Source organism: Eleginops maclovinus, chromosome 22 (assembly GCF_036324505.1).
Source record: "Eleginops maclovinus isolate JMC-PN-2008 ecotype Puerto Natales chromosome 22, JC_Emac_rtc_rv5, whole genome shotgun sequence".
Classification (NCBI taxonomy): domain Eukaryota; kingdom Metazoa; phylum Chordata; class Actinopteri; order Perciformes; family Eleginopidae; genus Eleginops; species Eleginops maclovinus.
In genome coordinates this window covers 3140449-3165622 of record NC_086370.1, presented here as the reverse complement: position 1 = coordinate 3165622, position 25174 = coordinate 3140449, and the positions used below count along the sequence as shown (strand labels likewise).

Sequence of the window (25174 nt, the reverse complement as noted above, 5' to 3'; positions counted from 1 at the left end):
TATGTAGCTAAATGATTACCTTTTAATTTATTTTACACATCCAACAACAATTTGGACAGCATTTAGTTTGGTTTAAGAGGGGTTTTATTGGTCATATTAGAGTTTTTATTATCCTTGTCTTTTCTCTTTATTTTTGTCTTTGCTTGGATCATCTTTTCTCTTTCTCTGGTTACCTAGGTGATGGTGGACAACCCAGACTTCACTCCCTCCCAGGTGGGCGGGCTCTTCACGTTTTTGGCTCGTCAGTTGGCCAAACCAGACAACACGCTGTTTGTGAACAGGAAGCTCTTTGATCAGGTAACCAATCAGAGCCTGAGTCTTTGATCATTGATCATACGACCCTGATGCTTTCTCTCAGAGGCAGAGACGCCGGGGGTTCACAGGAAAAAGGAAATGAAAATTAGGTTAGTAATAATGCAGTTATATGTTTAGATGGTGGGGGCAAAAGCTTCACCTAACTACTCGAGGTGGGGCTTTTTTATTTTATATCTGACATAAAGGACTTTTAGTATCAATGACCCCCTAATTCAATGCTGCCCTCCCTCACAAGTCTCACCAGACTCCTCCTATTGTTGTATTCTTCCTCCTCATCTTTATTCTGTGTGTCTGCAGGTGCTGGAGTTCCTGTGTTGCCCTGATGATGACTCTCGACACACTGAGAGGCAGCAGGTTGGTGAAAGAAACACAGAGAAGTCTCTCTCTCTCTCTCTCTCATCGTCAATTTGAGTCTCCATGTTTGCTCTGCTGGGCAAACACAGTCCTACCAGATTGTCCTGCTACTTTATTCTTTAGTCAACCTCTCAGAAAGATGCGTGAGATCCTGAAATGATGGGATGCATAAACAAAATTCATTCTCAGTGGATATATGTTTTATTATGTTGTACTTCTACTTGCATGTGTGCAGTGTGTGATTTGTGTCTCTGGATTCTGGTTTGCAGGTTCTGCTGGAGCTGCTACAGGTCGGGGGGGTGGTCCAGTTTAATGAAGAAAGGCTGCTGACATTGGCAGAGAAAGCCAATTTGTGAGTAGCGGACCAAACACTCTAAATAAAGACATTCACGTTGAATAACTGTAAAGTGGAATTAGAAAGTAATTATAGCATTTTTGCATTTCAATATGAGCCTACAACCTTGGTCCAAGTTATGCAAATTACATTTCATCCCCAGCCGCTCTTTACCTGTGCTGGGCAGGTGTATCAGAGATGATGATGGGGCACTGAGACTGAACTAAACAGCACATTTGGATGTTTGTTTCTATTAAACCAAACCAAAACTTTAAAAGGGATGAAAAGCTCCATAGAGGGAAAGCTCATAGTGTGCAGTTGGTCCTGATCTCCTGGGGCTCTGCCACTCTGAGAGACACGTATTCCTTTAATCCATATTTCATCTTTACAGTGCAGCTTCGACTTTAAATGAGGATATTTCACAGACCCACCAAATACATTCACTTAGACCAGGGGGCCACATACAGAAAAACATAGGAAGGTCTGGGCCCCTCACTGGAGGTGAGGTATTTTGCCTTATAGGTTAAATTATAACATTGATTATAATCAATCAAATGCAGGTACATTTTTCTTTATACTTGAATATGCTTTAAGAAACATCTCAGCTCTCCGTAGGGTGTAGTTATTTAGTTGGCAGCTGATTTCTTAAAACAGAAGCTCCAGATTGCTGATAATAACAGGAAATAAGAATGATCTATTTCAAGTTTGTTATGTAAATAAGTTATTGGGCTTTTTTTTATCAACTATGATTTGTTTGAAACATTTCTTAACTTTAATTGATTCAGTTTATTTGAAAATTGGTCTTATTAACACAGGAATACTGTGTAATATGTTATTTGTACATATTTAAGAAGTACAAGATAGGAAAAGCACAAGTTTCAGGTGAGGGCCATATTCCATTATACTTTTAGCATTTACTGAGGGCCAATTCAAAGTGGGCCGCGGGCCGCATTTAGCCCCCGGGCCTTAGTTTGGACACCCCTGACTTAGACAGTCTCATCTCAAGGTGCTCAGCCTCACTATACTGCTCAGTTGCACTTCATCTCATCAAGAACGGTAGGAAATTCAGTTCAAATAACTGTGAAAAAAAGGGTCAACAATAACTTATTAGAACTTAATTTACATTTGTGATTATCACATGTCATGGACCTCAATGACATCTTTGTATCCCTGTCTTTACTTTCAGCTACCAAATCTGTGAATTTCTCTACGAGAAACAACATCTGTACGACCGGATCATCGACTGCTACCTGAGAGACCCCCTCAGGAAGGTAACATCTCACTTTGATCAAACTATACATGTGTGGGGTTGATATGTGTCAAATCACAATGTGTCCCATCGTTAGACAACTTTTGGATATCGACCTTCACCACTGTGAACAAAGTATTCAATGATAACCTGATAAGAGGTAGAGTAGGAAAAAGATGTCGCTCTTACAAATATTACTCACAGCCGCGAAGAAAACGATTACAATAAGAGGGCTTAAAAAAGATCCCCCCACCTATGCTGAATGGCTGACAATTCTAAGAAATATTTATACAGTGGAAAAAAGTATATATGCTACGATTACAGGGAAACTTTAAAAGAAAGATGGACTGGGCAGCCTGGCTCTGTTGTGCAAGCTGTGTTTTTCTCAAAGTGTGTGTGTGTGTGTGTGTCTGTGTCTGTGTCTGTGTGTGTGTGTGTGTGTGTGTGTCAGGGGGAGATCTTCAGCTACATCCACAATCTGCTGTCCATGCCCGGCTACAGCGCTGAGGAGAAACAGACGGTGAAGGTCAAAGTGCTGCAACACATACAGGTCAGAACATATTCAGACAGACAAATACGGTTCTGCCTTCATTTCACGCTAATGTAACTGTATATATATTTTAGTTATCATTTGCATGAACCAGCTGTGGTTATAGAGCAAAATCTATCCTCCCAGCAGACATGGAGACACCAGTGATGTGATGAATATAAGCTTTTGCACTTACTCTTTTTGCATTTAAAGAGAAATAAAGTATTTTATCATTGAGTAACTATCATTTTATGTCCCTAGACGATGGCTTTTTAAATATTCCCAAAGTCCCCCAAAATAAAATGGGTGAGGGAGCTTTTATCCACAACGCTCCTAAACTGGAACACCCCGCCAGGAAATATCAGAGAGGCCGACTCAGTGGACATTTTTAAACAACAGCTAAGACACATTTCTTTAGATTAGCTTTTATTAGCGACACCCTCCTTCAAATGGACTTTTAGTCTTATTATTTACCTTCTTTTATATTGTTTTATTTATTTTACTGGTCTTAAACCTTTTTATTTAACAGTTTTAATAGCATAATTTCCTTTAAAGTTGGTCTTTTAATCACTTGGACCTTTATTATAATCATGAAGGTCTTATTACTATCATACATTTACATTTTATTGTAAACATGTTTGCTTTTATTTCATAGGGTTTTATATCTTTGCATCGATTCACTTCTTATTCATGTCTTATTTTTCCGAGAGGAATCATTATTTATTTCATTTTTATTACCAGACCTTTTGCTTCAATGTGTTTGTTAACATGTTAACATGTTATATTTTGTTTCTATGCTGCATGTATCTGAAAAGGTCTCCACATCTGACCCGGGGGGAATTTCTTGTTGTTTGAGTTTAATTTGTGATGTGTGCCATTCTGTAAAGCACATTGAGCTGCATGTGCTGTATGAAAAGTGCTATATAAATAAAGCTTTATTATTATTATTATTGTTTTCTTGTATTGCACAACTCAAAGTCTCAGCTCCTCAAGGTTACGGTAGATGCAGGCAGTCAGTGGCAGCGCTGGTTGGTCACAAGTTGAGTGAACATTCTTGCGACAGCCTCTGTTTGTATTTTTCTCAGTGCAGAGATCTTAAGAACATTTAAAAACACAGGAGCAGATAGAATGGAAGACTCTGGCTTACAATATGTCTGTAAGTGTTGGTGTTTGCATTAACAAACAAACCCTCTGACATGTGTTCACAGGAGCTGGTGACCCTTGACCCCAGTAAGTCAGCGGACCTGGTGCTGTTTAACTTCACTGAAGAGGTGCAGCAAATCATCTCTGAGCTTCAGGTGAGGTCTAAATTAATAGGGATGTTATTGTATCTTCTTTATCTGCTAATGATATTCCTCACAGTCTGGATAGCTACACCGACTACCAGATGCAAAATATTACCGAACACATTCCTGCTTTTTTTTATTGATTGAATATTTATTTAAGGTGCAAGATGTAGCTTAGCCACCTGCTCCACATAAGTATATGGAAGCATTTCACCTATCCATTCAGTGTATGTCAGCAGCTATATGAAGAGTAGGTTGCGAACCATTCAGAAGGTCGAAGGATCAATGTGTGTGTGTGTGTGTGTACGAGCTTAAAAAACATGAGCAGTTTGGCACCTTTATAGCAGCCCTGCCATTAATCACAGTAAGAATACTTTATTCATCCTGCAAGAAGTGGGTTACAGTTGTTCCATTTTAGGGTGGAAATAAATAAAAGATTAACACAAATTGAATTAAAAATGATAAACATGAGAAGCTTATGTTATAATAGAACTAGAAAAACAAGATATGCTTTATTAATAAATTACTTTTTCAATATGTAACAGTTTAATTTACATCTTTGTGTTTACTGGGTCACTGACTATGACGGTGTTTTAATCTAATCTAATAAAAATCCCAATTAAACTCAGACAGCAAATCCATGCATTGTGTGATAAGAGGACATATAGGTGCTCTTCAGTTGGCAAACACACACATTTTATACAAATGCGGGGCCAATGGGCCAGGGAGATGTCTTCCTGCTTTCTTTGAGAAAATCATTTACATTCTTTAAGGAAAACAGGAAGCCTTTATGGAGAACAAGGATTTAAATATATATAGCTGTGCAACACAATACATACACATCTTCTGTACAAATGTATCCCTCTCTAACTCTCTCTCTCTCTCTCTCTCTCTCTACTCTTCTCTCTCTCTCTCTCTCTCTCTCTCTCTCTCTCTCTCTCTCTCTCTCTCTCTCTCTCTCTCCTCTCTCTCTTCAGGATGACCAGTTACTCTTCAGGTTCCTCAGCTGCCTCCTGGAGCCACGGTAGGGGGTGCTTCCTGTGCTAGTGATCACTCTGCCTCCTCTCCTCATCTCCTCCTTCTCTTCCTCAACATTTCTTTACCTGCTGTGTCACAGGGAGGGCCATATCTCAGGGACCATGCTGCCTCGGCAGAGGGACCTCCATGAGCTCCTGCTGGACTTACTGTGTCGCTTCGGCCCCCAGCAGCTCCTGGGCTTCCTGCAGACCTCCCAGCACTACAGGCTGGAGGAGGCCATACAGGTACTGTCCACTCTACTGTCAGTATATTCCTCTGTGTGTGTGTGTGTGTGTGTGTGTGTGTGTGTGTGTGTGTGTGTGTGTGTGTGTGTGTGTGTGTGTGTGTGTGTGTGTGTGTGTGTGTGTGTGTGTGTGTGTGTGTGTGTGTGTGTGTGTGTGTGTGTGTGTGTGTGTGTGTGTGTGTGTGTGTGTGTGTGTACAAGGTTCAAACCTGCTCCACGGCAAGGCACGTTATTTTAAAATGCTTGAAAACAAATTGAACCATTAAGACATGGTGCAAAAGAAACACATGATAAAATAACAGTCATTAAAAAGCTAAGAAAATACACATTTAATCAAGTGGGGATATAAAATATAGGAATAGAAGTTAAATAAATGGTTACATACTTCATTACACCTGCTTAACATTTTTTGATTTGATTTGATTATTTGGAAAAAATTATAAGAATGAAATGAAACAAGAGAAGTATGATACTGTACAAACTCAAGCATTGTCAAATAGAAAACAAAAATATTATTGACGTACAAATTATAGTTAAACAAAAGATCTACCTGATCACACAATCATTTTGTGAGCACGCTATCATGTTGTGATTAGCATTTAGCTCAAAGAGCTGCTAAAATGTCTGTTTTGATTTAACCAATGCTGCTCAGTCTCTCTGTGTTTCACTGTTAGAACCAGCACATCAAAGAAAAGCTCAGAACTAATTATAGTTCCAATGTGCTGTGTAACCCAATCCCTGTTCTTCTGCCTCCTTCTGTCCACCTCGTCCTCTGTAGACAACTCAGAAGTACCACCACAATGAGGCCACAGCCTACCTGCTGGAGATGAAGGGAGATGTTCATGGAGCCTTTGCTGTCCTGTTAGAGGTAGCTACCGAAACTACCACAGAGAAATCATTTTTCAGATTCATTAATAAACTAACATGTATTTAACAATTTGAAATGTGTTTGCTTTGAAGACTCTGAAGGAGAAACTCAGTGTCCTCACTGCTGAGAGTGAGAGAGGGGATGACAGAGGGGAGCAAAGAGACAGGGAACACACACTGAGCAGAGTGAAGGGGTCCCTGAACGACATCATAGAGCTGTGCCATCGGAGCTCTGACAACCTGGATCAGCAACAGAGAGAGGTACTGCTGCTTTTACCCATGGGGTTCAATGTATTATTCTCAGTCCTGTCTTTGTGTTTCAAGGTTATCAGAAGATATAATATGAATAATCAGTGGATCAATGGTCTCCTCCTTCCTCTGTGCACATTTAAGCAATTGGGACGTCCTTCAATATGGCATGCCTCAATCAATTTCTGGTTAGAGGAGAGAGGAGTGAGCAGGGACATGGGATAAACCTGCTGTCTCCTCATTCATTTGTTTTGTTGTCCTGCAGGTCTTGTGGTTTCCACTTCTGGAGACCATGATGGCCTCTCAAAAACTAGTGAAGGGGCTTAATGACGAACACACGTTTGAGGGTAAACACACACACACACACACACACACAGGAAGAGCCAGGACGGCCTAACTTCAGTAACCCTCACTTTGTTAATGTTTTTATTTTAATGTGGATTGAAACACTTCATTTAGATATCAAAGATTTAGATTAGATGCTGATCATTCTATTATGACATATCGCACATGCAAAAACATATTTATGATTATGTTTAGTATGTTTTATTATTCACCAGCTGAAACAGTTGGACAGTGATAATAATGGTGCAGGTCATTCAGACAATTTTGCAGATGTTTGTGTATTATCATTTTGATATTAATGAGGTGTGTGTGTGTGTGTGTGTGTGTGTGTGTGTGTGTGTGTGTGTGTGTGTGTGTGTGTGTGTCTGTGTGTGTGTGTGTGTGTGTGTGTGTATGTGTGTGTCTCAGTCTTGAAGGAGCTAACCATGAAGGTTCTCAACTGTATGAGCAGCTTTATTCCTCTGCCGGCCATCATCCAGCGGATACTGCAGGTGTGTGTGTGTGTGTGTGTGTGTGTGTGTGTGTGTGTGTGTGTGCGTGTGTGTGTGTGTGTGTGTGTGTGTGTGTGTGTGTGTGTGTGTGTGTGTGTGTGTGTGTGTGTGTGTGTGTGTGTTTACTGCCACCTTTCTCAATCTTCCCTACTTGAGAAGAGTTTAAAATCTATATTTTTATGGATGTCACAACTGTAACTTGCAAGTAGAATTGTTAATTATCTGTTTTGAAACACTCAAAACAAGGATTTCTCCAAAGTGATGTTGATATACAATGTAGTAGATAATAACAGTGTGAAAACATAATGCTGCTATTTGCAATCTTTCATTGTGTATATAATCAGGAGTGCAGGAAGTGTCCTCTGAGTTAAATCAGGATCCCTTTTGTGATAGACCACGCCCACATGCACCAATCATAAATCATTTCAGATCGTTGGTTAAATCTGTACATGCCCCAAGAGTATGCGCAGACAAACTGTTAGAATTCACTCCTCTGGGTTCAGATACATAATTTTCCTTTGACATAACCTTTTTCAAACAGTGAATAATGATATGCTCTTACATTTATGATATGGCAGTAAGTCATGGTTAATTTCTACTTATTTTAAAGGAATGGTGGCAATGTATGTTTGTTTCATAGCTCCACAGGACTGTATGCCAATTTTGGCTAATACAGTCCAATTATTCCCTAAATGATATAATATCCCAGTTTTTAAGACTTTTTGATTTGCACAAATCCATAATGGCAGCATTGTATAGTCCAATGGGAGCACATGTTGCTGAAGGGCTGTCAATTGTGATTTAATAATAGCATGATATGTCCCTTTCTGATGTTTTCTGTGTGTCAGGACCCGGTCTACGGGAGAGGAAAGCTGGCAGAGATCCAGGGCCTCATCCTGGGTATGCTGGACACCTTTAACTATGAACAGGTAAACTGTGTGTGTATCATAAGTAAACGGCAGAGCAGCACCTGAACACAACACTCTCAACTCAGCAACTCTCAGATATTAATATGTTCTCATCCTATGTAATGTTGCTTTGTTATTCTGCCTGTAAACAAGGAGATAAAACAGACCTTAATGTTTGACTGTTGCTGAGTTAAGAAGAACGGTTGCTTGTCTAGATGTAAAACTCCTGTGTTATATATCTGCAATTGACATGAAATACAGTTAGGCCAATTTTATTCAAAGAAGCTTTATTGGCGCGACGATATACCAAAGCAGATTGTACAATGTGGTTCAACAATAAACACAGTAATACAAAAAACAACCATTTTGACAATATTAGGTATAAGTAATTTAACATAACTAATAATATAAACAACTAGTGATCTGTAATGATGGAAATCTCAATACAGTTTCTACAAGAGAATCATAAAGCTGTCTGTTCTGTTTCAGACTCTTCTTGAAACCACCACCAGTCTGCTGAACCATGACCTCCATTGGTCCCTCGCTCACCTTCGCGCCGCCGTTACCAGGGGGCTGCACCCCCGACAGGACCACTGTAACATCTGCCTGCAGCAGTACAAGAGGAGGCAGGACTCTGCGGAGGAGATCATCGTGTTCAGGTAACACTGCAGTGGACTCAGTTACATGACCTGTGGCTCCTGCTCCTGTTTATTCATATCATCAACACATGGCTGCCACTTTATTAGATAAACATGTAAACTAGTGCAAATATATACAACTGCTCTGACACATCAAAGAAACCTGTGGTGGAGCTGATGTTGAGGTTACATTATCCAAGCAGAGCTACTCTAGAACTTCAATTGCTAAATATTATATAGACTAACAGGATTAATGCAGAAAAAGTAAATATAATCAGATAAAATCCAGTCAAAGGATGTATTAATACAGCACTACAACATTATGGCATAATCATAATCAGGAGTATTTATTGATTTTAGTACCGAAGCTTGTATTGTATTTAAATGCATCAATTGAGAAACCAAATGAGTGTGTTTTTGTCCTAACTTTAGTGTTGTGAAGAAAGCCTTCAGTTTCTGCAAAGTTTTCCTCATGATAATTTAATGAGGACATCACTATAAACACACCTGTTCAGCATGGCCCCTTTGGCCCCTAACCCATCACAGACCCCCTGCTTCCATTCCTGCTTTTTATTTGTATTTTGTATCTGTATTATTTGCCCTACTTTGTTTGTTTGTTTTTTTGTCTGTCCTTACATCTTCCCTTGAAAAGCGCTATAAGTAATAATGTCTATTATTATTATTATTATTATTATTATTAATAATAATATGTGTGTGTGTGTGTGTGTGTGTGTGTGTGTGGTCAGCTGCGGCCACCTGTACCACTACCAGTGCCTGCAGCAGAAGGCCTGTGGGGGGGGCGTCCCCTCGGAGCTGAACCAGCGCTGGAGCTGCTACAAGTGTTCCTCCAGCCAGGGGGGGAGGGGGGGGACTGCAACCGAACTGAAGAGAGGCCGCACCACGTCCCTGGCACAGGTGTGTGTGTGTGTGTGTGTGTGTGTGTGTGTGTGTGTGTCTGTGTCTGTGTGCGTGTGCGTGCGCATGTGCGTGCGTACAGAAAAAGAAAGACCTGAATAGAAATGAATGAATATACCTTAGATTTAAGGATGAGTCAGACACTGTTTGACATTTAACTTTAACAGCATCGAGTCCTTTAAAAAGTTCCAATCAAAGAATGTTTTAGATGTCTTTACATGGTAACCTTTGATTTGTGAACCTTTAGGTATGGGTGTCGCAAATCGATGGTTATCGTATAGACAGGACGACATAGAGCTTGGGTACATGCAGTTTTTATGCATTTCTCTTTAGCTGAATGTATCTTTAGCATCAGTAATTTACTGGTATTCAACTAATGTGCTTACAAATCTACTCTAGCCCACAGTTGTTCAAAATGATTTGATGCCACTGTTGGACAAGGTCTCCCAGTAGCTCACAATCCTGACTGCCTGTTCTTCTCTCTTGCTCTCAGACTCGTGTTACGTCTGTGCATCATGACGGAGGAGCAGAGGCTAACGGGAAGAAGGTACAGCTCACACACAGGACATAGAAATCATTATGTTTCACAGTCAGAATTCCAGTCGTTAAATTTCAAAGGGTGGGCCCCGGCCGTGGCGCGGCTGGCTGGGGCACCTGCACCTGTGTGCCGGCGACCCAGGTTCGATTCCCGACCCGTGGTCCTTTCCGGATCCCACCCAGACTTTCTCTCCCACTTTCCTGTCGCTCTCCACTGTCCTATCCGATTAAAGGCAAAAAGCCCCCAAAAAATATTCAAAGGGTGATTCCTGCTTACATGTATAACAACCTGGGCCTCATTTCCTGCGACTTATTTAAATGTACTTCATTTGTAGCAGGGCCATAAACACAGTGCATACAGTTTCATTGCAGCATTCTGATGACGTTACTGTCAGGTATGTGACTACAAAGTAGCGAGGAAAAGGAAAGATACAGATAATCAATTCTGACGGAGACTGTGCTGTACCGGTACTTACTGAAAAAGAAAACATCCAAAAGCATAGGTGGGAAGTCTGAATTAGAAAATGATGAATGAGGGTTCAAAGCAAATGCATAAAGCAACAACAACTAACACAGAGTGGTGGAATAAGCAAGTAAAAATAAGGTGGGGGGGAATTGTGGAATGAAGAACAGGTGATCAGATGGATGTGGGGGCAGGTGACTGGACAGGTAGGAAGGTCTGAGGGCATCTAGTCCGGAAAGATTGATATGCCTGGAGGGAGTGAGAGTACTGTTGAAGGAGGGACAGCGAGGCAGAGGAGGAGACAGGTGTTGTGGTTGCAACATGGCATTTACTAGAAACTCATATAAGCTTATTCAATTGATATTCTGTAAGTGCCAGTGTGTTCTATTACCGATGTTGTACAACCCTTAAAGACTTGAGGCCCAGCGAGATCATTCTTCCTTCACATGTGAACATATATGAAGAAGCTATAGTTGGGGAGGTGGTGGTTCACTGAACATCATAGGAGGTGTGCACTAAAACACTGGATCCAGAAGAACGTTTAATCATTTATTGGTCCATCCGGTGGTGTGTGGATGATTTTTCTCTGAATAAAAGAAGATTGGCAACATATTAAAGGTCTTACAATACCACAAAGAATACTAATCCTAAAAAAGGTTGACTATTTTCATCAAATAATGCATCCACAGGAGTAAACTGCTCACTCTCCTCTAACATAGGTACAGATCAAAAGCGATCTAGCAGGTGAATCTAACAGAACAACATGGCTTAAATACAAACTGTGGTGAATTCCCTGTGCCACTCACAGTGCTTTGTTCTGCCTGCAGTCTCTAGAGGGGGGAAGGGAGTGACAGGCCTGGAGGGAGGAGTTTTATAAGCTTGGGGAGGGCAGTGGCCTCAGTAGATTGACAGTCTAGTGCAGGGGTGTGCAAACTTCAGCCCGAGAGCCAAATACGGCATGCTGTACATTTTGAATCAGCACTCAGCAAATTCCAAAAGTATAATATCATATGGACCACAAATGAAACTTCTGCTTGTGTGATATTATACTTCTTAGATATATTACACAGTATTCACGTGTTAATGAGGACACTTCTCAAATAAATTCAGTCAATTAACGTTGAAAACATTTTCTAACTAATCTAAGCTGATAAGACAAAGCCCAATAACGTATTCATAACAAGCTTGAGTTATACCCTCCATATTTTCCCTTATTATAAGCAATCTGAGGCTTCTGTTTTAAGGAATGAGCTGCCAACCAAATAAATGAAACCCTATCGAGAGCTGTGAGCTTTTTTTTCTGAAAGCATTCAAGTTTGATACTTGAATGCTTTCAGAAAAAATGATTTACCTACAGTTGATAGATTTTGCTAACTTAAAACTTAACTTATGAGGCCATATACCTTACCTTTAGTGAGGGGCCCAGCCCTTCATGTGTGGCCCTTACTGAAAAAAGATGGACACCCTGCTCTAGTGGTTCAGGTAGAGGGGAGACTTGGGATTTTTAACAATAAAAACATGTATTTCTGCTGCTTGTACTACAGCTGCTCTCTGCATTAGTTAGTTTTAATTAGTGCTTATTCTTTGACAACCTTCTTCTGTTCTTCGTCAGGTGTATGTTGAAGCCATGCTGGACTCTCAGCAGGAACAGTCCTGGGATCAGCTGCGCTCTATGTACAGAGGACCGTCCAGGGTGAGGCTCAGGAGGAACGTTTACAAAGAGCCACACATCACATCAATCTCTGTAGATTCAATATTTATTTATGATTTTCAACACAAACATAAATGGTTAAATTGTGATAATGCTATTATAGATTTGACTCAGAGGTGTTGACAGCAGCATTACATACAGCCAAATATAATACAGTGTAGTGTTGTGCATGCATACAGCATTATGCTTACCTTGTTAATAGAACATTGATATTAGTAAATGCAAAAGGCTTCTCAGTTTTATGGTTTCATTACTATTTAACTTATTTATATATATTTTTTTTATTTCCTCTTTTCTCAGAATTGAATATATCTGAAAGCGAAGGACACATAAATAGGCAATTAATCGAAAACCATAAAACATTAACTGTTATCAGAATTATTATTTATTTGTAGTAGAAATGTGTTAAGAATTGTTTGGTTGTTCATTTTCTGTTTCTATTTGGCTTAATGATTATTGATTGAAAAGAGGATCATTTGTTTCACTTCCATCCTTGATTGTTAATTACTTGAGATAAGTTTTATTTATTTCGTGTTGTCTGTATTGTTTGTGATTTTGGTGTGTAAATGTGAGTTTGACTGTTTGTGTGTGCAACCCAGGAAGAATGGCCAATCCTAATCAAGAAATAAAATAGCGACAATACGCTCCAGGAATAACCTGACACAGATAGAAGTGTTATAACAATGAATCAGGAATGCAATACCCCATGATCTTCTGTTAGTGTTCTCCTTTGCTTGATATCTACCTTAAACATTTACAGATGTACTTGAGGGAATGATTTCAGTGTGTGAGTGTGTACATGTGCTAGTAGGAAGAAAATGGAGACACCTTTTTTATTCTTTTTCTCTCTCTCTTTCTTCCAGTTGTCCATCCTTGCAGAACTCTCACAATGCCAAAGCAACGAAAAGACAGGGCTTCTGATGCCGGCCCAACCCGGAACAGAGAGTTTCCAACTGAAGCTCTCTCCTCCACCCTTAATAGAAGAGTAGCACCATCACTGCATCTATGTTGTCTTCGTTTGTTCAGAGTCTGAGATTTAGCTTACTTCTGATTTCCTTCACTCCCTAACTATTCTCCATCAATGTGGATTGTAGTTATACACTTCTTCTATGTTGCGAGACATTTGATATTGTATAACGTCTTTCAATATGTTATTTTAAACAAACTGATTCTGATAATATCTGATGATTCTACTAATCTCATCCATTGTAAATGTGCTGCAGCTGGCGGAATTGTGTTGCTTTATTTGCATGTTTTTTGGGACAGAAATGATACTGAGACTTTGTTTACAACCAGTAAAAACATGCAAGATTCTTAAGCCTCTCTCTTTTTTAGAATGTTATTCTGAAACACATGTTCTGATACCACAATGTCAGCCTCTTATTGATAGATGCTCTGTGTCTACTGAATCCAAAAGGGAACTCATTTCTGCTGTTAAATTAATATAAAAAAGATACCTCCTTGCACAGTTGAAAATCTTTGATCAGATGTTTCTTCTTGGGAGTTGTGGTTTATTACTATTTCAGTATTTTTGTACTCAAGCAAGTAAAAATATGAATCTGATGGAAATACCATATCAGTCACATCATTTACTAAATTGGGAATATAACGTGTATATGTATTTTCCTTTACTCTATCATAACTTCTTTATCATCTGTCTATTTTGTATCGGAGAGCTTAAGACAGCTTAGTGTTTACAAAGTAGTACAAATAAAAATAAGGTTTTTTTTATAGCATGTACTTCCAAGTTAAATTTAAAACATGGATTATGTCTACTCTCGGCACCATCACAGAAAAATGTACAAAAATAATTATCTAACAGGGTTACCGCAAAGTTATTCTTCTAACAGGACAGAACAAGTCAAACAACAAACCTGAATGTTTGATTGGATGGTTCAGTCTCATCACAGAGAAATGATGGGAACAGCTCAGTGTTGCCACACACATCTGGATCCTTGCTCATGTACTGTAGGTGTGAAGGGAAATGATAAAGTGGCTATTCTGAATAGATAAACACTCGGGGTTAAGCTTGTAGCTCTACGTTGCATTTGACTGTATGGAAGCATTGCAGAATATAAAGATGATAACTAAATAAAATGTATATGCAAAGATATGTTGGTGCTGGGAGGACGGTAGGCTGGAAACGAAGGAAAGAAAATATGATCACGTCTCAGATGTTAATACCGGGTAGTTCACACACTGTAAACACAAACATGTAGACTCATGAGAGAACACACAAAAGAGGAAGGGAAAACAGCAGACAAGACCTGTGACCAGTGGTGGAATGTACATTTACTCAAGTACTGTACTTACGTACACATTTGAGGTTCTTGTACTTAACCTGAGTATTCTCAATTAATGCTACTTTATACTTCTACTCTAATTTTTACTCCACTATATTTATTTTATAGATTTATTTACTAGGTACTTTCAAAGCTAATTGTGACACACAATACTTTAAAAACGTTTCAAATATGATTATTTGGGATAGATTTAACCATCCAAGCTTGTATTCAGGTAACTAAAACCATGAGTTGGTTAGCAGAAAATACATTGTGAGCAATTTTGCTAGGACGTTCTTTCTTCAAATATATTTCACAGTTCTAGCTCCTTAAAACTTCGGATTTGCTGATTTTGCTTTAAAATATTTTTAAATGTTTCGAGTATTTTCTGCAATGAGTACCTTACTAATACTTAAAGTACATTTTTCTAATTCTACTAACAAAAGTTTACTTAAGCACCATTCTTGTTGCAGTACTTTTACTTGAAAATGAATATTCTTACAGTGTAGTTTTACTCAAGTAAAGAATCTGAACACCTTTGCCACCACAGCCTGTGACAGGCTGGGTTCCCGCCTCACATGATGTCCTGCTACACACACTGTCCAGGCGGTGGCGGTAAGACGCCTCTAAGATGGTCTAACAACCGCCAATAATCGCGTAGAAGAAGAGGTTCAACGTGTATCAGCTGAGCTGGCTGATAACTCTTCCATAGTACGTGAATTAAAGCATAACCACAGAATATTGGGATGGAGAATGATACTCTCGTCTCTCTTGAAGATTTAGGGTGAGTTAGAAAAGTTACTTGTGTGCCTATGTATGGACATTCTGTGCGAATGCTGCCATTCATTTGAAGCTTATCAGTCTTTCTTATTTTAGCTTTGGAGGGGAGCTTGCTTTAGCATAACGGCTAACTTGTCTCTGTAGCTAACAGTTAGTGTGACGGTGATGTTTTTTCATTGCAATTCATGTGAACATTAGCTACTTGTGTGCAAACCGGTATTAATAGACGTACAGGCTGTTTTACATGTTGTGCCAGCAGCTGCGTCAGCACAGGCTGCTCCCATGATTCCTATCAGAGAGCTCCAACACATTCCTGTCATTTGCCATTCCAGCTCCTCTTTCTAAAAATACACCACCTATTCATTCTGTCTTGGTTAATTACTATCCTGAAATATATTGTAGCCTCTCAAAATGCAGTAAAGGTCCTGTGCCAGTATTGGGGTGGCTTTACCTTTCACTTTGTGCAATGTACAAAAACCAATAAAAATATAGAGAGCAACATATGTATGAAAGATGCACCTGAACTACCTGCAATTACATTTCACAATGAGCACGAATAATCAGTTTTTTAAATGTGCTTAGTCTTGAAAAGCAAAGGAACTTCGTACTTGAGTGTCAAGTCTGCTCTTTGAGCCAGCCCTCAGGATAGCTTATCATTGCTGCCATGCTGTACTGGTGTACTGATCACTGTCAGGGGGAGTGTGGTTCACTGTGTGTGTGTGTGTGTGTGTGTGTGTGTGTGTGTGTGTGTGTGTGTGTGTGTGTGTGTGTGTGTGTGTGTGTGTGTGCAGGTACCAGGGCCCTCTGTTGGAGGATGGAGCTCTGGATGGTGCAGTGAGCAGCGGAGCAGCTTCCCCTGAGTTCACTAAGCTCTGTTCCTGGATCACCTCAGAGCTGAGACTCTACTGCCAGCTGGAGGAGAATGTCCACGCCACGAACTGTGAGACTTATCACTAGTAGTTGTAGTTTTGTTTCTCTTGTAAGCTGGGCATTGATGACTGGCAAAACATGTTTGCTTATTTTGATGACTCATGCTGAGGTTTGGATATTGTCCAAAAGGAAGTCATTACTCTTGATTACTAAGATATTATCCAATGGTGTGGGGGGGGGGGGCTGTTTTGAATCGTCTGTAACCATGCTTGGGGAGTAAGGGATTAGATGTGACGTAATCAGGATACAAAAAAATGTAACTATTCGATTACAATTACAGTAACAAAAATGTCAAGAGGATTGGGAAGGGGGAGGGACGGGGTGGAGTGGGATAGGGACTCTTTTTCGTTTTGTTTTATTGTCTTTATAATTTGTATCCATGTATAAAAGACCCTCTGTGAGGACAAGAAAAGAATACAAAATTGGTCACAAAAAATAAATAATTACATCAACAAAAAAAGTAACCAGATTACATTTAGAAGAAACAAAAGATGACCTAAGTAGACGCACTGATATCATTTTCTCTTCTTTATTTTTAATAAAGGTGGACATCTGATTTATTAAACAAAAATACAGTCTATGCTTGTGATTAAGGTATTTAGCTTAAACAGCAACTTATAACAACTATTACTGTTACTTCATTTTTTAAATGAAATATCTTAATTCCTTCTTTTTTAAGGTTACATTGTGACATACACCTAAGGAAAAGACATCTTATTGTTATGTATTCTCTTTTTATCTGCATTGCATTTGATATTGAGTGATCCAAAATGAACAGAAAGTAATCAGGTTACATTACTTTTTATTGTGATACTCAGAATAGGTAACTGATTACATTTAGAAGTCCCCCTCCCCTGTCTGTAACTGGCTTTATTGCTTTGGGAATGCAAGAGATTGGACCAGACATTTTCTCCGTCTTATGTCATTGTGTTCAATGTGTGTGTTCATCTACCCTGTACCCCCCCCTCCAGGTCCGAGCGAGGCCGATGCCTTCCAGCTGGAGATGAGCGGCCTGCTGTCGGAGCTCGCCTGTCCTTACCCTGTCCTCACCAGCGGAGACATCACCCAGAGGTTCCTGAACAGCACCGACTGCCTGCTGCTCCTCAGTACGATACAGCACCACGCAACATCTCTTTATTTATTAGCAACACTAATAATATTTTCTGTTAAAATGCTAAAGTTATAATCAGTGTTGGGATAGTTTCTCTAAAAAGTTAATGCATTACACATCACAAGTTACTTACTGTAACAAAAAAAGTAATGCCTTGCTTTACTTAGTTACTCACTGCTGAAAGTATTAGTTACACTACTAGCTAGATTACCTTTTGGATTACTCTTAACATCGCCTGAGATGTACCATAAATCAAATGACAAATAACAATATAAAGTTAAACTTAATTTATGCCAGATCAGCTCACATTCTTAATCTAATAAGGACAGTACTGAACACATGTTTTCTGTAGCTCAGTCTCCATCAGAACTCTGGTCCAGGTAGCTTAAAACGCTCTACATTACTGCACTACAGAAACATGTAATCTGATTACTGTGACTTTGTAGCGCTTTACCCCCGAAACTGGTTATAATACAATACCAAACACACATTGTGTGACAGTGACAAAGTGACAAAGTAGCATCTGGTAGCCTCGAATAACAAAATAACAAAACACATTTTTTAAATGGTGTGTAGAGCAACAACTCGGGATAATAATAATACATTGTATTTGTATAGCACACTTTAAAAACAACGTTTTCTCAAGGTGCTTCACAATGCTATGGGGAGAAAGACACAAACTAAAATGAAATAAAAGCTACTTAAGGATCATATTTAATAAAATACATTAAAACTAAAGTGAGCTGAGTGTCAAAAATATTAAATAAAAGGTTTAAATATAAAATGAAGCACAGTCAGGGAAACGCAATGAGGAACAGGTGGGTCTTCAGGCTTTTCTTGAAGACTAAGAGGGATGCAGAGGTCCTCAAATCTTCTGGTAGCTCATTCCACAGACGAGGGCCGAGGGAGGAGAAAGCACGGTCTCCCATGCTGGCCAGTTTTGTCTGAGGAACAGCAAGGAGATTGGGATGTTCCACTGCTTGATTTTCCACCATACTGTAGGCAGTTTCACCAGCAGATATCCTGCCCTGTCAAACAAAGGTGTAACCAATGATGTTAATAACAGTGGGTAGTCGTTAAGGAGTGTCTGTATTGTTCAGACTGGCTTACTGCCACTCACAGCTGGACAGATCTTTCCTTTTATAGTGTTGATGTTGCTCTGCAGCTACTTTAATCCCTGCGCTGCTCACACTGAAACTCGCACTGAACCCTGGTTGGTTTTACTCCTTCACAATACCAAGTTTATCAAACAACTTAAATATGTCCTCATTTCTGACACAAAGAGAGACCAAATGTGGAACTGTGCAGTTTTAACCAGAACCAAAAACAAAACAAATGGGGAGCAAACATTTTTTGAAAGATGCAGACAACCTGAACGGCCTGTTTATAAAGAAGCTTCAGTTTAATATCACAGCTTTCTCAGTCAGCCACATTAGCCACAAAAAAACAAAGGTAATATCCAAACAATATGTACAATTTTTAAAGGATCTTTTGACAGCTGACAGAACTTTGGTCTATGATGTGGATTTAATCATTCTTAACGACATTTCTGGTGTCTTTTCTCTTGTTATTTTATTATCTTGATTTTATTCAATTTCACATGGCATTGAAACAGTTTCTAAATATGACTTTCTGAAACCAAATCTAGCCAGTAGTTTGTAATTATTTTCACAGCCTTCCTGGTGTCTGAGCTGGAGGCGTCGAGGATGATCCTGGTTAATAAGCCTGAAAAGAAAACCCAGGAGTCGGGCAGCCCCATGTTCCAGGAGCTGAAGGGCATCTGCATGGCCCTGGGCATGTCCAAGCCTCCAGCAAACATCACCATGTTCCAGTTCTTCAGCGGCATAGAGAAGAAGGTCAGTCGACACTCAGAGAGGATAGGCTCTCACAAGAAAACCTGAACAGGCATAACGTGCACTTCAAGCTGCCCATCCTTCTGAGTCCCTGAGGACAGAGGAACTCTACAGTGCTGTTGGGTTTGTCTCCTAACACTGATAATAATAGTTTTAGTTGTGACTTGTGTGTCACAATTATCTGAATCTCCTTCCACAAGACGTTCTGTCCTCATAAGAACTGACTTTTTTAGTGTTTCATGTTGAGGCAATAACATCCTACTGGTGGAGAAGTATTCAGATGTTTAACTTAAGTGAAAGCAGCAACATTTAAAAAGTTCTGTTACAATGGCAGTCCTGCATTCAGAATCTTAAGGAAAAGAACAAAAGGATTGTCTTCAAATACACTAAAAGTACAAAGAGTAAAAGTACTCATTATGCATCATTTTTATGAAATTGCTTCTGTATTTGTCATTTCATTTAATACTAGACTTGTACTTTGAGTTATATTTTGTATTAGCTAATCTGAATCCATAAAGTAACTTCAGCCGTCAAATCTCTGTAGAGGGGTAGCTCTGTAACGCAGCAGGTTCATTTGAGGGCTGCACAAATGACTTATTACGATTAATTAGATTAATATTGTGAAATGATTTTCAACACCAGAGGGATGATCAGATTTTAAACATTATTTACATCGTCATTGAAAAAGATAAGCCATCTGCTAAAAACCATACTTTATTCAGATATTTGTCCATGTTTTGTCTGTTTTGTTTGGATATTGCTCTATTCCATATTACGATTTGGAATACTAATTAATTGTACAGCCTTATTTGATTCTTTACTAGCTGTCATGTCAGTCACAGTGTGAGAGCAACTTGTGGCTATCATTATTGTTGTTTAATATGTTGTATTTTCTGTTTGATCTACATTGAAATGTCCATATATTTTCCCAGCTGAAAGAAGCCATGTGTAAAGTCCCACCACATCACGTAGGAGAGCCTCTGATGAAGAAGGCCCTTGGACCTGTGCACGTGGTAACTACACAGGAACTATGAGAATGATATTTAGGAACATCGCATAAACAAATGACAATTCATTATCTTTCTCTTTTCCAGGAAAAAATTGAAGCTATCAACCAGGCACTTGTGAACGAGTATGAAATGAGGAGGAAAATGTTGTTGAAGCGTCTCGATGTGACCGTGCAGTCCTTCGGCTGGTCTGGCCGAGCCAAGGTACGTGAAGCGTCCTCAATCTGGAGGAAGTCTGTACACTTTGTGTTTGTTTAGCAACATTTAAATTGGACCTCTCTTGTCAACCTGTGTGTTCTTAGCCCTGCTGAAGGGAGAAAGAAGTCATGGAAAAGGAGTTTAACAAGGAAATGGAACTGAATGCAACAATGTTAATGCCAAACAGTTGCACTGAAAGCATGTACACGCATTTTGAAATGATCAGTGTTTCTGCAATAATACATTTTATTCATCAAGTGCTTTATCAAGTGCTCAAACACGCTTTACAGAGGTGAGAAACAAGAAATAAGATAAGTTTCATTAAAATAGAGCAATAAAACTACATTTATCACATGTAAAAGCTAGTCTAAAAAGGTGAGTTTTGGTCAATGTGTTGAAGGTGGTTGGTTCAGTACAGTGTTGTGGGAGTGAGTTCCAGAGGATGGGGGGCAGCGATGGAGAAGGCTCTGTCCACCCCAGGTTTTGTGGTTGGTTGGTGTGGGGATAGATATGAGGGGCTGCTTCTGATGAGCGGAGGCTGCAGGAGGGAGTGTGGTGGTGGTGGTGGAGCAGGTCGGGGAGGTGGGTGGCTGGGGGCCTGGTTGTTGAGAGCTTTGTGGGTTAGGAAGAGGATTTTGAAATGTATTCGTTGACGTACCGGAAGCCAGGTAAAGATTATTATCAATAAATTTGAGTATTTTTGGATTACTCGTTTATTTTATGAATTAAAAAGTGCTTTCACTATTTTCTAGAGCTCGAGTTGATTTTATTTTTGTGTCATTCCATTAAAATGGTCAATCCAAGTGACAATATTATAGCATTTATATCCTATTGCAAAGGAAATCAAATCAAACCTGCACACCACACAGTGTACATTTATATAAAATACAACTGATATTAAATACACTGTCTCATAAAATACAATCACTCCCTTATGTTTGTCTCTTCACAGACGCATGCTGAGAAGTTGGCCAGTGTTTACCAACCGCTGCGTTCTGTTCTCAGCACCAAATCTAACATCTCTGTGGCTCACCTCCTCGCCGCTCGACAAGACTTCTCAGTGATCCTGCGCACGAGCAGCGGCAGGATCCGGGAGAAGACAGCGTGTGCCATTAATAAGGTGGGTTGCAAACAACACATTTTTCTCTGTTATTAGTTTTCCATGCAATATCCAATGTGGTGCATTCCTGTTTCTGCGTTTAGTGAAAGATGAAATGTTCTCATGACTGTTCTGTGTCACCTTACACACGTTAGGCTATTCAATGTGTGCAAAAGCTGTTCAATAGCTAATTATTAGATATTAACAGTGCAGTGGCGGTTTGCAACATATTCCAAATCAGTCGGAAAGTGCTCAACACTGTCTTTTAGTATATGCTGCTGAAACGTTTCCAACAGGAGAAAGTAAATTAGGAATGTGTTGGGGATGTGATTTATACATTGTATGATCACACATGTGGTGCACTTAAAAATGTTTGAAAGATTTTTTATGTATACGTAAATGAATACTTTAGGCCACACTGTGAGGAATTGTTTTAATTTAGACAAATATTTGGTTTTGGATAAAAGCAGTAGAGAAGAGCAAGGATGTATTTCATTATAGCTCATACTAATAAGAGCTGAGGTTTACTACAGCAATCCAATCGAGCGGTGCAGGAGTGACTCCTTAAACCTGCTAATGAGTCAACATTTTACTGCAAGTGCAATGTTTGAAAAAAGAAAGTGTTTTAGTTAGATTCCTGAAATAAGGTCTGAGATTTTCACAATATAATCTACCACATAAAATCAGTAAATACCCCACTGGTGAATATCATAAAAAGTGTTGCTTACAGGTGACTAAATAAAACTAGTAATCGTCATCAAGCCAAACATTAGCTGCCTTTTTAGTGGGAAGAAAATGAAATCATTTGTCCGCTTTGGGTTTTTTTCAGGCTAACGTTAGCTTTTTACTTCTGTCATTGCATTTACGCTTCGAAAATTATAAGTGTTAATACGTGGAGATTATCCTGCTCAACAAACGTGTAAGAATCACAAACATGATTGCCAAAGATCTGAATTGAGTCAATATTCCAAAATCCAATGGAAAATCCTAAGCATTTCGTCAAAGTGAGCCCTTGTGATGCTACCTTCCGAGCTAATGCTAAATCCACTTTACGAAGGAAGCCCTGATTGACTAAAGAGCCATCGTGCGGTCGATTTATAGATTTATGAGATTTTGTGCCATCAAGGTGACAGAAGCTGGAGCTTAAACGTCCCCTATTATGCAAAATGCACTTTTTGCTGTCTTTTCTACATAAATATGTGTCCCCGGTGTGTAAGGAGACTCACGAAGTGTCAGAAAATACAACCCTCTCTCTTTTCCTCCTTACCCACATCTCTAAAAACGGGGGTACAAAACAGCTGATCCAGATTTGCCCTTCTTATGACGTAATAAGGAAAATGTGGGATGGCTTTACATTGAACTCCTGGCAACGTCCCAACCTATCGTCCCCAATATACAGTTGGCGATTTGAAACCACTCTGTTCTGGAAGTAATATGGTCTGTGTTTACATTAGCAAGCATCGCTAACACTCAGAGCTAATGCTGTACTGGAGAGACTATGTGTAATATAAAGGTCCTGTCCCTGTGGTAAACCCCATGAGAGAGAAACAGTTGAGCTCCATACTGTTTCAGAAATAATGCTTGATGTGGTTTGAACATAATATGGGGTTTAATCACGGCAGCATTTAGCTGAGTTTCTCCGGTAGAAACTTCTCTCTTCAGAGGAGAGATCATGACGCTCCAAAGGGGCGTGGCCAGCAGCAGCTAGTTCATTTAAAGCTACAGTCACAGAATCAGCACTTCAGGAACAGGGCTGAAATAGAGCGGGATGAGGCATGCTACAATGGGGGATCTGTTTGGTGTTTTGAGCAAAACACTTCAGACATGTTCTGTATAGATATGGCCCTACAATATATTGTTAACATATAGCATGATAGGAGACCTTTAAACAAGCAAAGATCTAAACATGTGTCTATCTTTCAGGTTCTAATGGGCCGAGTTCCAGACAGGGGGGGCCGCCCCTGTGAGATCGAGGCTCCTCCCCCAGAGATGCCCTCCTGGCAGAAGCGTCAGGATGCCCCCCAAGGCGGAGGACACTACGGTGGGAGTGGGCACGGAGGCGGAAGGGGGGGCTACGACAACTACTCCCAAGGTGGCCGTGGAGGATATGAGAGAGGAGGAGGTAGAGGAGGAGGTGGCAGAGGGGGAAAGGTGCAGGGAGGCTGGGGAGAAGGAGGTGGAGGAGGGAGAGGCTCCTACAACCAGGGCCACTATCAAGATGGAGGAGGTCATCAGGGGGGAGGAGGGAGAGGGGGCTACGGAGGAGGGAACAACCAAGCAGGCTTTCAGGACTCCGCTTACCACGGAGGAGGTGGTCACCATGAAAATTACCAACAGGAGAGAGGCGCGGGTCGAGGAGGTCGCGGGGGCAGGGGAAGAGGAGGCCGAGGAGGAGCAGGAGGAGGAGGAGGAGGAGGAGGAGGAGGACAAGGTGGAGGGTGGGGAGGGAGAGGGGGGCAGAATTTGAATCAAGGAGGACAGTTTGAACAGTTCTTCCAACACGGCGGGCAGCACTACAACCAAGCTGGCTTTAATCAAGGCCGACAATACACCAGTTGAAGAAGAGTCGGGGGGCATCAAAGCAGAGTCCACTCAGAGATTCACTCGTCGTCATGTGAACAGATTTAAAAATGCCTTATGATCAGATTTAGAATTTTCAGCATGGGTAAAAGTTAATGGAGATGTTAATTGAGGACCCTGAGACACACAGACAACACACACTCAGCAGTTTGAGGTTATTGTTTTACTACAGAGAGCACTTCTAAAGTAGGTTTTTATTTTCATGCTGGTGTGTAATGTTTTCTCTGCCGCCTCAATGCAAGTATTCAACAGTTGTGCTATAAATGGCTATTCGATTATTTGGACTCTGCTGTTTTGACCTCACACTGATACTAATTTAGCCTTACATTGGACATGTTTTTTGAAAGACAGGGAAGGGTCCTGAGATTTCAGTGTTACTGTGTATCTGACATGAGAAGTGCACTCTTCAAATCCTTAATATATTAATTGAATTTGACGATTACTTGAAAACGGCTTCACCTTTCCAGTCTTCCTTGATTTGACTGGAATCTCCTTTGTTACTTATTTAAAGATGTCATCTTGTTCTGCTCATGGAAGATTGTGTGCATACAAATATGGATGTTGGAGGGTTTGCATGGGTGTGTGAATGAGCAATAAAATCTGAAATGAGAACATTGTGTTTTTGTAGTCAAATGTTGCTTTATAAGGTCTTACAGTTGGTGACAGTAATTCACAAACAAGTTTATATATTAGTAAATGCATATTGTAACATCACGTCATGGGTCGGAGGGGCAATCGGTATCATTTGGCTTCAGGATATACCAAATTAATTAAAAAAAACATAAATATATGTTTCAATCAAACTTTAGCATATAACTATGGTAATTATATTATGTAATTTAGGTAAGGCAGTGATGAGCTTTTATTTTGAATGAATAGGTT

General features: G+C 39.9%; 2 protein-coding genes across 3 annotated transcripts in view; both read left to right on the top strand.

Annotated features, from left to right (window-relative positions):
- The window catches only part of vps8 (VPS8 subunit of CORVET complex), a 42343-nt gene extending 28578 nt beyond the window's left edge, over positions 1 to 13765 (top strand). For both annotated transcript variants that reach the window (XM_063875254.1, XM_063875253.1), the window contains exons 28-45: positions 178 to 297; positions 613 to 669; positions 939 to 1021; positions 2190 to 2274; positions 2704 to 2802; positions 3990 to 4079; positions 5045 to 5091; positions 5185 to 5329; positions 6107 to 6196; positions 6289 to 6456; positions 6710 to 6791; positions 7198 to 7280; positions 8129 to 8209; positions 8678 to 8847; positions 9573 to 9741; positions 10235 to 10288; positions 12354 to 12434; positions 13316 to 13765. In XM_063875254.1, the coding sequence (XP_063731324.1) occupies positions 178 to 297; positions 613 to 669; positions 939 to 1021; positions 2190 to 2274; positions 2704 to 2802; positions 3990 to 4079; positions 5045 to 5091; positions 5185 to 5329; positions 6107 to 6196; positions 6289 to 6456; positions 6710 to 6791; positions 7198 to 7280; positions 8129 to 8209; positions 8678 to 8847; positions 9573 to 9741; positions 10235 to 10288; positions 12354 to 12434; positions 13316 to 13441 (1830 nt within the window). In that variant the 3' untranslated portion in view covers positions 13442 to 13765. The remainder of the gene's footprint in view (positions 1 to 177; positions 298 to 612; positions 670 to 938; positions 1022 to 2189; positions 2275 to 2703; positions 2803 to 3989; positions 4080 to 5044; positions 5092 to 5184; positions 5330 to 6106; positions 6197 to 6288; positions 6457 to 6709; positions 6792 to 7197; positions 7281 to 8128; positions 8210 to 8677; positions 8848 to 9572; positions 9742 to 10234; positions 10289 to 12353; positions 12435 to 13315) is intronic.
- A 1548-nt stretch (positions 13766 to 15313) lies between these two features.
- On the top strand, positions 15314 to 24904 carry fam98a (family with sequence similarity 98 member A). Its single transcript, XM_063874192.1, has 8 exons — positions 15314 to 15518; positions 16306 to 16454; positions 17416 to 17550; positions 19230 to 19411; positions 20341 to 20421; positions 20503 to 20619; positions 21566 to 21733; positions 23636 to 24904. Exons 1-8 carry the CDS (start codon positions 15481 to 15483, stop codon positions 24269 to 24271), a joined length of 1506 nt encoding a protein of 501 aa, XP_063730262.1. The 5' UTR covers positions 15314 to 15480; the 3' UTR covers positions 24272 to 24904.
- Positions 24905 to 25174: the final 270 nt, after the last annotated feature.

What these genes read in the sequence shown, in the direction of transcription:
- fam98a (XM_063874192.1), top strand. Translation starts at nt 15,481, where the DNA reads ATGGAGAATGATACTCTCGTCTCTCTTGAAGATTTAGG. An exon ending in GTCTCTCTTGAAGATTTAGG is followed by an intron (nt 15,519 to 16,305) that starts GTGAGTTAGAAA and finishes GTGTGTGTGCAG; the next exon opens with GTACCAGGGCCCTCTGTTGG. An exon ending in TCAGCGGCATAGAGAAGAAG is followed by an intron (nt 19,412 to 20,340) that starts GTCAGTCGACAC and finishes ATATTTTCCCAG; the next exon opens with CTGAAAGAAGCCATGTGTAA.